Below are 13,341 nucleotides of genomic sequence, written 5' to 3'. Positions count from 1 at the left end.
GCACACACACATTCACTCTCGCTTGCACTTCCTCTCTTATTAGCTCAAATTTCCAGTGTATGTATATCCACAGTGTCCCACAGGAGTGATTTAATCGTTCATTCTCTCCACATCCTAATGCACATGTACATGAACATACACTCTCTCGCACAGGTCCGGTTAAAAGCTCCTCCTCTGATGAAAAATTCATGTTGATCTCTCACAGAGTGTGACAGAAAGAGAACGCAGGAGAGAAATGTTAAAATAATGAACGTACACAACCATCTTCTCATTCTCGGTTTCTTGCGTTATCACACTTGTGAATAAGTACTGCAGAACACTTGCCATATTAAACCACATTATATGCAAAATGCAACACATTCTACACTGAAATGCAGTGCTTTTGCATGTAAGAAAGAGAAGGAGGAAGAAGGAAGGCGTTATAATGGCATCAGCTCTGTTGTGTAACCATAAAGTCTTGGAATAGAATCCCCTGGAACCCTCATGGTTCTCTGTGTGTGTGTGTGTGTGTGTGTGTGTGTGTGTGTGTGTGTGTGTGTGTGTGTGTTAGTTAATGGATGCTACACACATTTGCTTCTCAATATTGATAGAAGCAGCTGCTTGATAAAATGTTTTCATGCATAATCCTCAGTTTTGCTGGAAGAGGAAATGCATTCAAGGAAAAATATTAGTAGGATGTGCGTGAGTTATTATAGTTTGGAAAATTGACTAGTTTTTTAGTTTTTCTGTATTTGAAATGTAACTTTCACTTTTTTAAATAAAAAAATACACATAAAAATATAAATTTTTATTGATTGATTGATTGATTTATTTATTAAATAGGGATGCCATAATATTACATATTTGTGGTTGAAAAACCCAAACTAAATATTTTCATGTTAGCATTCATATAGCATTTTTCTTTATATGTTAGTAAATATTTGTAACTACAGACTTTTTTTCACTCTTGTACATTATTATTTTTTTTTTATTGATTTATTTTTTTTTTGATAATTTTTGTTTTGTGTGAGATGGCAGGACGTGTAATGACTGGAGTGTGTGTCTAATGTAATCATCCCTCAGCCATATGAAGTTTGGGAATGCATGAAAAGGAGTGTGATGGAAACTCTCATCTAACAATCTGATTGTTCTCCTCACAGTCTGCACCCAGCATGTGTGTACATTTATAACCGTTTGTTTTATATTTCAGGGAGGCAATATCAGTGGTGTGTGAGGCAGTACCAGGTGCCAAAGGAGCTCAGAGGAGGAGAAAGGTATTCAACGCTTTTTCTTATCTTACTTTCTCAGACACAGACTTTCAAGCTCGCAATATATTTGCTTTTTGTTAGTTACAGGTACAGCTCACAAACCTCACAGTGTACTAGTTAGGCCTGACCAGTTTCCAGTAAAAATACTGCTATGTTATGTTCAACACACACATTCACACGTTTGCTCTGGTGTTGTTTCTCAGCTGTGGTATTTGGTTTATGGTTGGTTTCAGAGGTTGTGGGGTGAAAGACAAGACCTCTTTCGATTTGCTTAAATGGTTCATGTGTGAGTGAGGACCAATAGTCTGTCCTGTTTATGATCAACGCAGGCCTGTTTCACACATCACGCGTGAATAGTGTGTTAAGCGCTGTGTTGTGCTTTCACACTGACAGCATTGTTACAGTGTTTGAGTTACTGTTAATGCATGTGGAACTAGTTTATTCTGGTATTTCATGTTGCTTCATTAATGCCTATGTTGCAAAATTATATTTTTAATAATTTTTGGTTGAGTTTGTAACATCAAAAATTGGTTTAGCACAGATAACTTATTTACAGCTACACTACTCATCAAAAGTTTAGAATAATTAATGAAATAAAAGTTGTTGTTTTTTTTTTTTTTAGTTTTGTGAAAGTAGTCTCTTATGCTTAACAAAGCTGGATTTGTTTGATCAGAAATAAAAATATTAGTAGTGTGAAATATTACATTTTATACAACTATTTTCTATTTGAATGTATTATAAAGTAAAATCAGTTTTCAGTGTCACGTGATCCTTCAGAAATCATTCTGATTTGCTTAAGAAACCTCTGTAATATTTTTATCAGTATTGAAAACAGCTGTGTAAACAGAATAATATTTTTGTGAAAACCTGTCAAACGTTTTGTAAAATTCAAAATGTCTTTTAGGGCGTTTTCACATATAGTTAATTTTTAAAGGAACCAAACCCAGTTCACCTAAAGTGAACCAGAAAGGGAACCAGCTGAAAGTGTGTTAAGTGTAATTAAATGGAGTCTCTGTGTTTCTGTCTCTTCGCAGCCCTCCTCTCGTTGTCTCTCCTCCATCTTAGGGAAGAGTAATCTCCAGTTTGCAGGGATGACAATCAACCTCACCGTGTCGACCAGCAGTCTAAACCTACTGGCAATCGACTGCAAACAGGTTAGGCATCACACATGCACATAAACATGAATACAGTGCCTCACCCTGCGTTATCCAGACGCTCTTCACAGCAGGATGGGATGAAGTGAATTTTGCAGTCTCTTCCTCTGAATAAAATACTTCTCAGTATGTCTTAAAAGTGAAATTTGCTTTTTTTGCGATGTTTAAAATACTTTCTCATATCCTAGTTGTGCTGTGTGTAGAGACAGCTAGTAGCAAGCTATTTAAGTAGGTTAATTTCCCTGAAAAGTGTACACTAGTGTAAACACCAGTTTGGCTCTGATCACAAATTGTTAGCGCTGAATAAGCTGAGAAAACCTTCTACTCACTTGACGTGAGATCATAAAATTGCGCTAAAATACTTGTTTTAAATTTGCTGGTTCTGTGTGGCCAAAACGTATTATAATTTTTTTTTTTTTTCAATATACTTTTTACTTTCCTTTTTCTTTTCACTTTATCAACATGCAGTAAAAAAAAAAAAAAGAAACAATTTTTTAACAAAATAAATCAATATATCCTAAAAAAAAAAAATTACATTTAATTTTTTTTACTAAAATAAAACAGAAATAAAAAAATTTTAAATCTAAATGGTAATATCCTAAAAAAAACACACACACATAGCAAAATTACAAAAAAAGAACTAAAACTTAAATGAAAATATAAAAATATAATATAATATAATATAATATAATATAATATAATATAATATAAAAATGATACTTACACTGCTGACTATTTTTGATCAGATAACCCAAGATGGATGACAGTTTTAAATGGGGTCTTAAATTTTAGTTTAGTTTAGTTTAGTAATTTATTTTTTGTTTGGTATATCTGAAAGTGGAAATAGTTTTAAGTAGCCTGCATTGGGTATTTCAAGGGGCTAATCTTTAGAAATTTGTTGACGTTTAACTAAATAAGTGTTACCCAGAGGCCCAATAGATTATGTAAAGATGCTGTAGTCAGCTGGAGCAGATATCCTCTGGCTTGTTTACAGCTGCAGCAAAGGACTTTTTTTCCTCGCTAATAAGTCTTCAGTTATATGCCAGTGTGTTTGGCATTAGTGCAGTGAGGTTTAACAGCGTTCGGGCTGCCCAGCAGGCAGCTGACTGGAGCCCAGAATAGGGCCTGGAGTAATTGCCCTGCTGATGTGTGTTTATCTTAATGAATCTAAACCATGCAGAATTACTGCACACAACTGCTCTGTTCCTCTATGTTAGACCGCAGTCTCACCACAGCATTTCTCCACTTGTCTGCCTCTCTGTCCATCCTTTACTTTCACTCATCCTCTGTCACTTCCATGTTCACTCACATTCACACCCAACTCACTTTTCCTTTCCTTTTTTTTTGTCACATTGTCCTGTTCTCCATCCCTCTCTCCCTACAGATTATTGCCAACCATCACATGCAGTCCATCTCTTTTGCATCAGGAGGAGATCCAGTGAGTCGCACCGTCTCTCAATATCTCTTTCTACTTCTTATTCTGTCTTTACTAGGGATGTTCATCATTGATTGCCGATCGTTGTTGTTAATTGCTTCGATTAAGCTTATCAGTTGTTAATTTAATCAACTGTAGCACAAATCTGTTTAGTAATTAGCCGAGCGGATGTCCATGCAAAGCCAGAGTCAACAACACATACATACGTCCTCGGATCGTCTGTACAAATGGGCTCAATGTAGTCATTGTTATAGCATTTCTTTTTAAATAATGATTGCATTCACTGCCAGGACCTTGATAGTGTACTGAAGTACAACATGACAGCAGGAGGAATGTGCAAAACTACATATTTTCAAAATCAATTAGTTGGTGGGTTGCCTGAGTCTGTCTAAATTCATTCAATTATTAATTATAATACAATTATAGTTAAATTGTAAGTTAATTATGATTAATAATGTAATTTAATTATTGATTAATAAATATAATATAATATAAAATGAATAATATAAAATCTTAAGTTTTGTTATTTTAAATTTTAAATATTTTTTAAATTAAAATTACAAATTTTAAATTATATATATTGATTAATATATATATATATATATATATATATATATATATATATATATAAATATATATATAAATATATAAATATATAAATAATGCAAATTTTAAACCAATAATTGAACAATTAGAAACGAACAATTTAATTAGAAAATAATAATTGAAATGTGTATATATTAATTATTTATTTAATGATTATATATAATATATTTAATTATTGATTTCAATTAATTTGATTTAATATTAAATATAAAAACATTTGCATTTTATATTATTATTATTATTATTATTATTAATTATTAATAAATATGTACATATCATTAATCAGTCGGTTAGTGGATACATCCCTACTACAAACATTTAATTTCCTCATATTCATCTTACTCTTGGTTCTATCAGCCTTACTCTCATTCTGTCATTTCTTTCTCAGTTGTCTTATTCATCTGTCCTGCTGTCTGTAGTCTTCTGTTCTTTTCCCCCTACTGTTTCCTGCCCTTTAGTGAATAGACAGCCTCAACTAAAAGACTTACTTTCTTCTGCTTGTCCCTTTGTTCTTTGTGTCTACTCTCTAATTTTTCTTAATGTCCTCCTGTTCATTCTTCCTTTCTTCTTCTCCATCCCTTTCTTTCTGTTTCTCCCCAGGACACAGCAGAGTATGTTGCCTACGTTGCCAAAGACCCTGTCAATCAGAGAGGTAAAAATACGCCTTGACATTTTCACATTGAGTTCTGTCATATCCGGAAGTGAATGTTAAATTACTGCTTTATTTGATGTTAAATGCAAAATTACTTTGTTACATGTAGCATTATTTGCTATGGCTTTAAAGGAATTATTTACACAAAAGATTTGGAATGACATGAGGTTTAAGGAAAATCTTCTTTGTGGCCATGACTGATGTCTTGATATACAATATCTGATATTGTGTAGCATGTCATATTCTGGAATGCTCAGAGGGCTTGGCTCAGGAGGTCATCAGCACCATCGGCCAGGCTTTTGAACTCCGCTTTAAACAGTACCTGAAGAACCCCCCCAAACTGGTTACCCCTCATGATCGGTATGTGCCTGTTCAAACAAGTGTTGCAAACATTTACATTTATGTCAGTGTGTTTACATGAGTGTTTGTACATTGTTTAATGATGGTACCTTCCTAGAGTCTTTGGAAACCCCCTTAATATCCCGTATGTCTGTTTACAGCATGCGTTTACGGTCTGTGCTGAAACACATTACATTGTGGCTTACCCATCATGACATTAGTGCATACCCACATCATACACTATAAAACATCTTATTACTAATGAGTACTTTTGCCTTATTTCTAATTAAAATATCTAAAAAGATGACAGATAATCCGAATATACTTTATAATCTACATACATTCTATGAAAACAAGTATTATTTAATACAATGTTGCTTTTCAGTGACAGTGATGTTATTCTTAACTAAAGCTAAAACTATTACAAATATTTTGTTAATTTAAAAAAAGCTGAAATAGAATATATGTATATATATATATATAATATAATATATATATATATAGCGTATTTAATTTGTTTACTGTTCCTACTTCCTTTTTATTGAGTGTGTGTCTGTTCCTGCTGGTATCAGAACAAAGCAATACATCATTTGTCATCACTCAAATAGCATCTCTGTATAATAATATCATAATGTTTATCTTTACCTTTAGGATGGCTCCTTTTGATGGGTTGGCCTGGGAGGAAGAGGAAGAGGACCTGCCTCCACCCCGAGATGCTCCGTATTACAATAACTTCCCCGGTAAACAGCCTCCCCCTGGAGGCTTGGTTGACATGAGGACCCGTCCTGGACACAGTACAGGAGCCACGCTGGTGAGACACACCATGACCACAAAGTTTTGTTCAGTATGTGTTATGAGTGAATCATTTAGTGGATTTGGGTCGTTAAAAAGAACTGATTTGTTCACAGCCAGAATAAGTCTGATTGTCCTTTATAACAATTTGTGTGGTTGAAAATTTATAAAGAAAATTCAGTATGGGTTTAAGAATCATAAGAATTTCCTTAGAAATGGCAACAAAGCAGATCTTTCATTTTTCCTCCATTGTGTGGACTGCTAAGCGTGAGTAAGCATTTGTGACCCTGGACCACAAAACCATGTCGCTGGGGTATATTTGTAGCAATAGCCAAAAATACATTGTATGGGTCAAAATTATTGATTTTTCTTTTATGCCAAAAATCATTAGGACATTAAGTGAAGATCATGTTCCATGAAGATATTTTGTAAATTTCCTACTTTAAATATATCAAAACTTAATTTTTGATTCGTAATATGCATTGCTAAGAACTTCATTTGGACAAATTTAAAGGGGATTTTCTTAATATTTTTATTTTTTTGCAGATTTTAAAATAGTTGTATCTCGGCTAAATATTGTCCCATCCTAACAAACCAATGCAATGGAAAGCTTATTTATTCAGCTTTCAGATAACGTATAAATCGTAATTTAGAAAAATTGACCCTTATGACTGGTTTTGTGGTCCAGGGTCACATTTGTCAAGCTCTACAGTAAAGAAATAGAAAACGCTTGGAATAATAACAAAGTTTGGAATAATTAAATTTTTAATGTTTTTGAAAGAAGTCTATTATGTACACCAAGTCTGCATTTATATGATAAAAGTACTGTAAAACTGTAATCTTGTGAAATATTATTTCATTTTAAAACAATTCTTTAGTATATTTTAAAGCATTATTTATCCCTGAGTTTTGCAGAATTTATGTATGTATATGAAATTATATATAATAATTTCATAAACTCAAACAAATGCTATTGGCTCATGTTATAGTCAGTCTTCACAGGCTGGAAAAGCCACCAGCGCAGTCACTCAGTTCAAACTAGAGCTCACCGTCTTCAATAGACAGAGACTTCAGTGTACAAGAAATATGATTCAGTGTATAAAAGTGAATTAGAATATTTTATTCACTTAAAAGATTCATTTACAAACACTGATTTGTTAATTAATGAAATTCCACTGTTAATATAATTCACTGTGTCTCCTCAGCCCTATGGACAGCCCAGCCAGAACGATATTCACAAGCAGCCTCTGCCTCCTCTACCAGGTCAGGTTTGCACAAACACACATGCTTCACACTAATAATCCCTGCCCTGTTCCTTTCATAGTGCCACATAGTATGTGTAAGTCTTATATTATCGCACTTCCCTTCATTCTTATTTTGCTCTCAGCCGAGACTGTCATTCTGCAGATTGAGTCAGCAGCTTTTCTGTCACTGTTCTTGCTCTCTGTTTGACGCTTCCCAAACCTATTACACAGCTCCTTTGAGAGGTGGCTTCTGGATCGCTGGCCTTGCTGACAATAGGGCTCAGAATGGCAAAGCTTAAGCGCACTCACCTGAAGGTTAACTCACTTTAACCTCACAGTCGTCTTCTCTTTTCTCTTTCTCACTTTCAGTGGGTGTTAAGGAGGGAGGCTTGTTTGATGACCCCTCATACGTCAATGTTGATAAACCCCGCCTCCCAGCAGAAGCCAATGGAAATGCTCACAGAGATGCATTTGATATGAGTGAGTAACTAATGCTTGGAAAAATATCTTGATTTATAATGTATTTGCTATAAATGACTAAAAATTATGATTTAATTTTAATCATTTAAAAAATCAAAAAAAAACTAAAAAACCACAAAAAAATAAATAAATCAATTAAAATTATAAAAACAAAAATTCATATTCATTAATATAACAGCATACAGTAAAAATCTGTTCAAAATTAATAAAAGCATGATTTGCACAGTTTTTGACTATTTTTTTTATTATTATTTAAAATTATTTTAATTTAAGACTTAAGGTTTTTTTTTTTTTTAGGATTCTTTGCTGAAATAAAAAAGTTCAAAAGAAAATTATTATTTGTAACAATTTTCTTTGTCACAATACAAAAAGTCTTTACTGTCACTTTGATCAATTTAATGCATCCTTGGTAAATAAAAATCTTAATTTCTTTAAAAATAATAAATGTTACTTACCCCAAATCTTTGAAAGGTAGTGTACAGTATATTTTTATTTAAATTTTACCAACTCCTTACACTTGATACATATCAATATATTGCCCAGATTTATACATTTTTTGTATGGAGAGTTCTTATATGTTTTGGAGGAGTTGTTTTTTCTGTTTTGTAGAGAATATTTGGGTTTACTGTACTTTTTTTAATAGTTCAGTTGTAGGTGCAGTTGTAGAATAACTGAGTGTAAATTCTACAAAGATACACCAATATCATGCTCTGTCTTTCAGAGCCATTTGATGCTGCTTTAGGCGTGTCGGGTACAGTGGCGCCCCCTCTGGCGGAGCAGCTGCAAAACGAGCCCTGGTTCCACGGACCTATAAGCCGCAGGCAGGCCGAAAGACTCCTGACCAAGGATGGAGACTTCCTGGTGCGGGAGTCAAGCACCACACCAGGCCAGTACGTCCTCACTGGACAGCAGGGCGGCCAACCTAAACACCTGCTTCTGGTGGATCCAGAGGGAGTGGTGAGTAATCTGATGAAATATACCTTTTGTCCTTATTAAAACATTATATAATTCTGTAGCATGTTAATACAATTCTTTAACATCTGTTCTCTTCCTTTCATAGGTGCGCACCAAAGACCACCGCTTCGAGAGCGTCAGTCACTTGATTAGCTATCACAAGGACAACCGGCTGCCAATCATCTCGGCAGGAAGCGAGGTGTGTCTGCAGCAGCCAGTTGATCGCCGTGCTTAAAAAAAAAAAAAAAAAAAAAAGGCAGATTTTTCTCCATCACACATTCAAGAGAAACAAACTCCTCTCTTTCCTGATTTTTTTTTTTTTAACAGACTCTATTAGAGAAAAACATTTATTTTATTTTTTTTCAGTTGGGAGTGTAAGCTAATCATATCTTCACAGAAACAGAGAATTTTGTACCGCATCAACTACCGTCCATGAAATTAAAAAACGATGCAATCATTCTACTCAAGGACAAATGGACACGTCGCTTGAAATAAGCAATTATAAAAAGCCAAACTATGAGGTGTTTGAAAGAGAAGCAGATGCGTAATGGATGTGACATTACTTCCCAAACACGACATCATGTCTCGAATTAAGACTGGGGTGCACCTGTAACCATGGCAACAGGCCTGGGCATTCTTAGAGTCGAGAGTTGATGTGAATGTACTAAAACTGCAGAACCTTTGTAGCACTCTAAAGATTCACATCTAGTGCAAGGGGCGAAATCCAAAGAGTTTGTTTTCAGAGAACATTTTGTTGCGGTCCTTTGGAAATCTTGCATTGCTGTGGTGTCAAGACTGCCTGATGAATATGCAAAACTTTAAAGAGGATCCAGAGCTCATTCTCACGATCACCTTCCGCATCTAATGAATCACATCCGTATTTCCCACCGGAATATCTCTTTCCCAGTGTTCCCGCCAGGGGATAACACACAAAAATGCCTCTTAATCTCAACCTCACCAAACCCTTTATAGAATTCCCAATGTGATCCCCAAGAAAAATTGGGAATTTTGGTCATTTGGGAAGACCCCTGGACATATGGGAAAGCTTTAGCAGCACGGATGCTGTGTGGATTTTTCCTTATGCAAATAAACAGATGCTGTGAGGGACTTAACGCCGCCCGTTATGAGATACAAACTAGTCTGTGGAGAAAGGGAACATTCCCTTTCCACATATCATCATATATCAGCTTGGGACAAAAGGGACGAGAGAAAAAAAAAATGAAGTGCAATCAGTGGACATGGGTGCATAAGCCTGAATAGGACTGTAGTTTGAGATAAGATTAAAGCCTTCTTATGATGTCATTTTAACTAAGTTTTTATATATTTGTTGCAATGATGTCATCTCGATCAGCTGATGGCATCATCAGGATGGTTTTATTCTGGGAAATGGAGGTTCTATTTTTCTTGTGGACGTTACTTCTGTTCGCATTGACAATCGATCTTCACGTGTATCGAGGGGTCAGCTGCTTCTGTTTGTCCGGAGACTTGAGTTACAAGAGAAAGTGTAAGGAGGCTATGATGTGTGTTATAAAACATGCGTCCTTTTCAAAGTTTCACTATAATCACTTTGCATTTGAACAGCATGTATTGCAAGGGGACACACCAGCCAAGAAGAGGAAAAGCACTCCAAATGAATTCTGAACGTGTCTTTGCAGCCACAAGTGCAGTTTCTGTTGAAGCCGCAAACAGGAAACCACTTTTTACATCTTTGTTTGCTCTGATATTGATTGTGCCTTTAACACAGACACACCGATAAAACACAGTCGCCTTTTTTCAATTCTATGGGTAATCATGACACTTTCTTTTCTGGGGAAAAAAACAAACAAAAAAACAACTGAAAAGATAATCACCTGCAAAAACGACACAAGTTTATAGTGAGGCTCAGTACAGGTTTTGGGAAAGAAGTCTTTGTTTTCTTCAGCACGTTAATTCTGCTATGCTGTTTTTACTGTGCTTAGTTTAGTGCTGGTCTGTGGGTTAAATAAAACCGGTTAGTATCACGTTATGTTGCTTAAACTTAAGTATGTGAATAAACACCTTCTTTTTATCTGTCATTTAGAAACCAACATGAGATTCCCTGCAAGAGAACATGTAAATAAGCTTTGCCTATGCTAATAGCTGTCTAAAACCAGTCATTCACCGTGTGGATCTGTGTCAAATGTATCTGTTGGGAATTTACAAACTCACAGGATTGGACTGGGTGAAAAAAAACATAAAGGTGTAAGATTTGACAGGCTCTCCTGAAGACAACGCAATCACATTGTTTTTATCACACATGTAAATAATGAGGATTTGCTTAGTCAGATGTACAAAGACCCTTGTCTGGATACTTTATGAATTCTGAAATGGGCAACTGTTTTATTTTTAGTCTTTTTAATGGATGTCACTTGTGAATTTTGAGTCAACATTCATTCCACATTGTAAATCCAGATGGATCCCAGCCGCAACTGTAGAGATGGTCCTCACTGCAGAATGCAAGATCCAACTCCTCCCACCTTACGTATCCCTAAACTTACCCTTCTCCACCCCCTGAACCCTAAACTCACCCATCTCCAACCCTGAACCTACCAATCTCCACCCCCTAGACGTGGATCCAACTGCGCCCCCTGGATCTTGTGTTCTGCAGCGAAATGTGCAGCCAAACTGTATGTGACCAGCCTTCAGGCTTATGTGAATTTTATTCAAATGAATGCATTGAATGGGTTTTTTTAATCATTTGATGTATGTGCTGATAGCACCACGGATCTGGTCACTAACTGACAGTGGAGTTTAAAAAAAGTGCGTTTATGAGTTTGTGTGCGTGGATGCAAACATATGCAGGGCTGGAATAATCTGGCTTTTACAACTCTGACTCGCCACTGAACTGTTTGCTCATTTTCATATTTCACAGCGGCCTTTTGTTGCATGGAAACACTCCCTGTTATTGTGGTAACGGTGACTTTTTTTTTTTTTTTTTTTGTGGTTGGTTGTTTGCTATTTTCTAAGCCAAAGGCATTTTTTTTCTTTGCCTATATAAATGTTGCGTCTTTTTTTTTTTTTTATTATTATTATTTTAATTATTTTTATGTTGTTGTTCTTTGGGGAAAACATAAATGTTTACACATGTATCAAATTATAGATTACATATATAAATACATATATCATTCACCTTTCTTGGTGCGTTTCATTTCACCTACCTTTGTTTTGTGTAGCTCTTATCTAGATCAGTTATTAATAAATAAATAAATAAATAAATAAATAAATAAATAAATATAAAAGCATTAATCTATTGCTCAAGGGGTTCATGTCTTCAAATATGTAAAATATCAGAATCTTACTGCTGTAATTCTTCTTGAAGATTAATCCCATAAATCATTCATTGTGACACTTGTCACATTATTACAAAATATTTATTAGCGCACTTTTTGTGAATATTTTGACAGTCATTGAGGACCTTTCACTGCACATATATGTACACGTTAAATTTTTAGTCATTTTAACTTTGATTTTAGTTATCAATAACAAACTAATAAAAAAGTATGTTTTTCTAAGCTGTATGAGGTTTCAATAACTATAAGATATTAAAGTTGAACAATACTTAAATGATCATTTGCATTGATTATTTAAACATTTATTGAAACGAAACAAGGGCTCACAATCATTTAGCCTTTTCCTTGTATATGTGTGTGCAAGGTAGTGATGTTACCATAAGAGGGCACACTAGGCAACAGCAAAATAAATCTAGTGTCTATATTTTGAAGCCTGAATAATTCTCATATTACTAGATGATATTTAAAACAGCTGTACGGTGATATTTATGATGTTTCCTTTTTCAGAACCTTTGAGCAGGTGGATGATTGATCACAGATGTGTTGATGCTTTGGCCTGAATCCAGATCTCTTCACACACAGGCATAAAACACTCAAGCTTCACAAGTCACTAGCACTCTAAAGCAGCGCATCACATAGGCGATTACATCCCTCTCAGCATGCTGGTGGTATTCAAACATGTTTTAACTGACACCGTTTGAGAATTGTGCAAAAAAAAAAAACCCCACATTGTGTAATTCTTTTTAAAAAGCTAAAGGTCCCGAGACTTTTTAAATGGCTTAAAATTTAGGGTAGGCCTACAAACTGTGACTGTAAATTATAGGGCTAATAGTTTCTATGTAAAGACACTATTACTAATAATACCTCAAAGTACTTATGTGAACACAAATACAGTATGCCATATGCTTATTAGAATACATAAACATTTTACACAAATGTATACAAAATGGGTTGTAATACATGCTGAAAAAGCAGCATAGCAGATGCTCTATGCAAATTAACAGCTTATTGTAAACTGAGGCATTACACTAAAGGCCAGTCTAGAGTCTTATCTGTAGTTTCTGAAAAAAAAGTAGGTTATGCTTGCTCATGCAAAACTCTTCACCGCAATGCTAGTTTGTTTTGGGTGG

At 34.8% G+C, this 13,341-nt stretch overlaps 1 protein-coding gene across 4 annotated transcripts in view; it reads left to right on the top strand.

The window, feature by feature from the left end:
* LOC109108120 (SHC-transforming protein 1-like) overlaps positions 1 to 12,055 on the top strand; it is a 30,774-nt gene extending 18,719 nt beyond the window's left edge. For 3 of the 4 annotated variants that reach the window (XM_042772394.1, XM_042772395.1, XM_019121296.2), the window contains 10 exons: positions 1,190 to 1,253; positions 2,282 to 2,401; positions 3,786 to 3,839; positions 5,043 to 5,094; positions 5,328 to 5,454; positions 6,085 to 6,244; positions 7,431 to 7,488; positions 7,839 to 7,949; positions 8,671 to 8,906; positions 9,010 to 12,055. In XM_042772394.1, the coding sequence (XP_042628328.1) occupies positions 1,190 to 1,253; positions 2,282 to 2,401; positions 3,786 to 3,839; positions 5,043 to 5,094; positions 5,328 to 5,454; positions 6,085 to 6,244; positions 7,431 to 7,488; positions 7,839 to 7,949; positions 8,671 to 8,906; positions 9,010 to 9,138 (1,111 nt within the window). In that variant the 3' untranslated portion in view covers positions 9,139 to 12,055. The remainder of the gene's footprint in view (positions 1 to 1,189; positions 1,254 to 2,281; positions 2,402 to 3,785; positions 3,840 to 5,042; positions 5,095 to 5,327; positions 5,455 to 6,084; positions 6,245 to 7,430; positions 7,489 to 7,838; positions 7,950 to 8,670; positions 8,907 to 9,009) is intronic. The other variant, XM_042772393.1, reaches the window with a different exon arrangement.
* The last annotated feature ends 1,286 nt before the right edge of the window (positions 12,056 to 13,341 follow it).

Source organism: Cyprinus carpio, chromosome A16 (assembly GCF_018340385.1).
Source record: "Cyprinus carpio isolate SPL01 chromosome A16, ASM1834038v1, whole genome shotgun sequence".
Classification (NCBI taxonomy): Eukaryota; Metazoa; Chordata; class Actinopteri; order Cypriniformes; family Cyprinidae; genus Cyprinus; species Cyprinus carpio.
The sequence above is the reverse complement of the archived record's forward strand: the minus strand, read 5'-3'. Positions and strand labels throughout refer to the sequence as shown.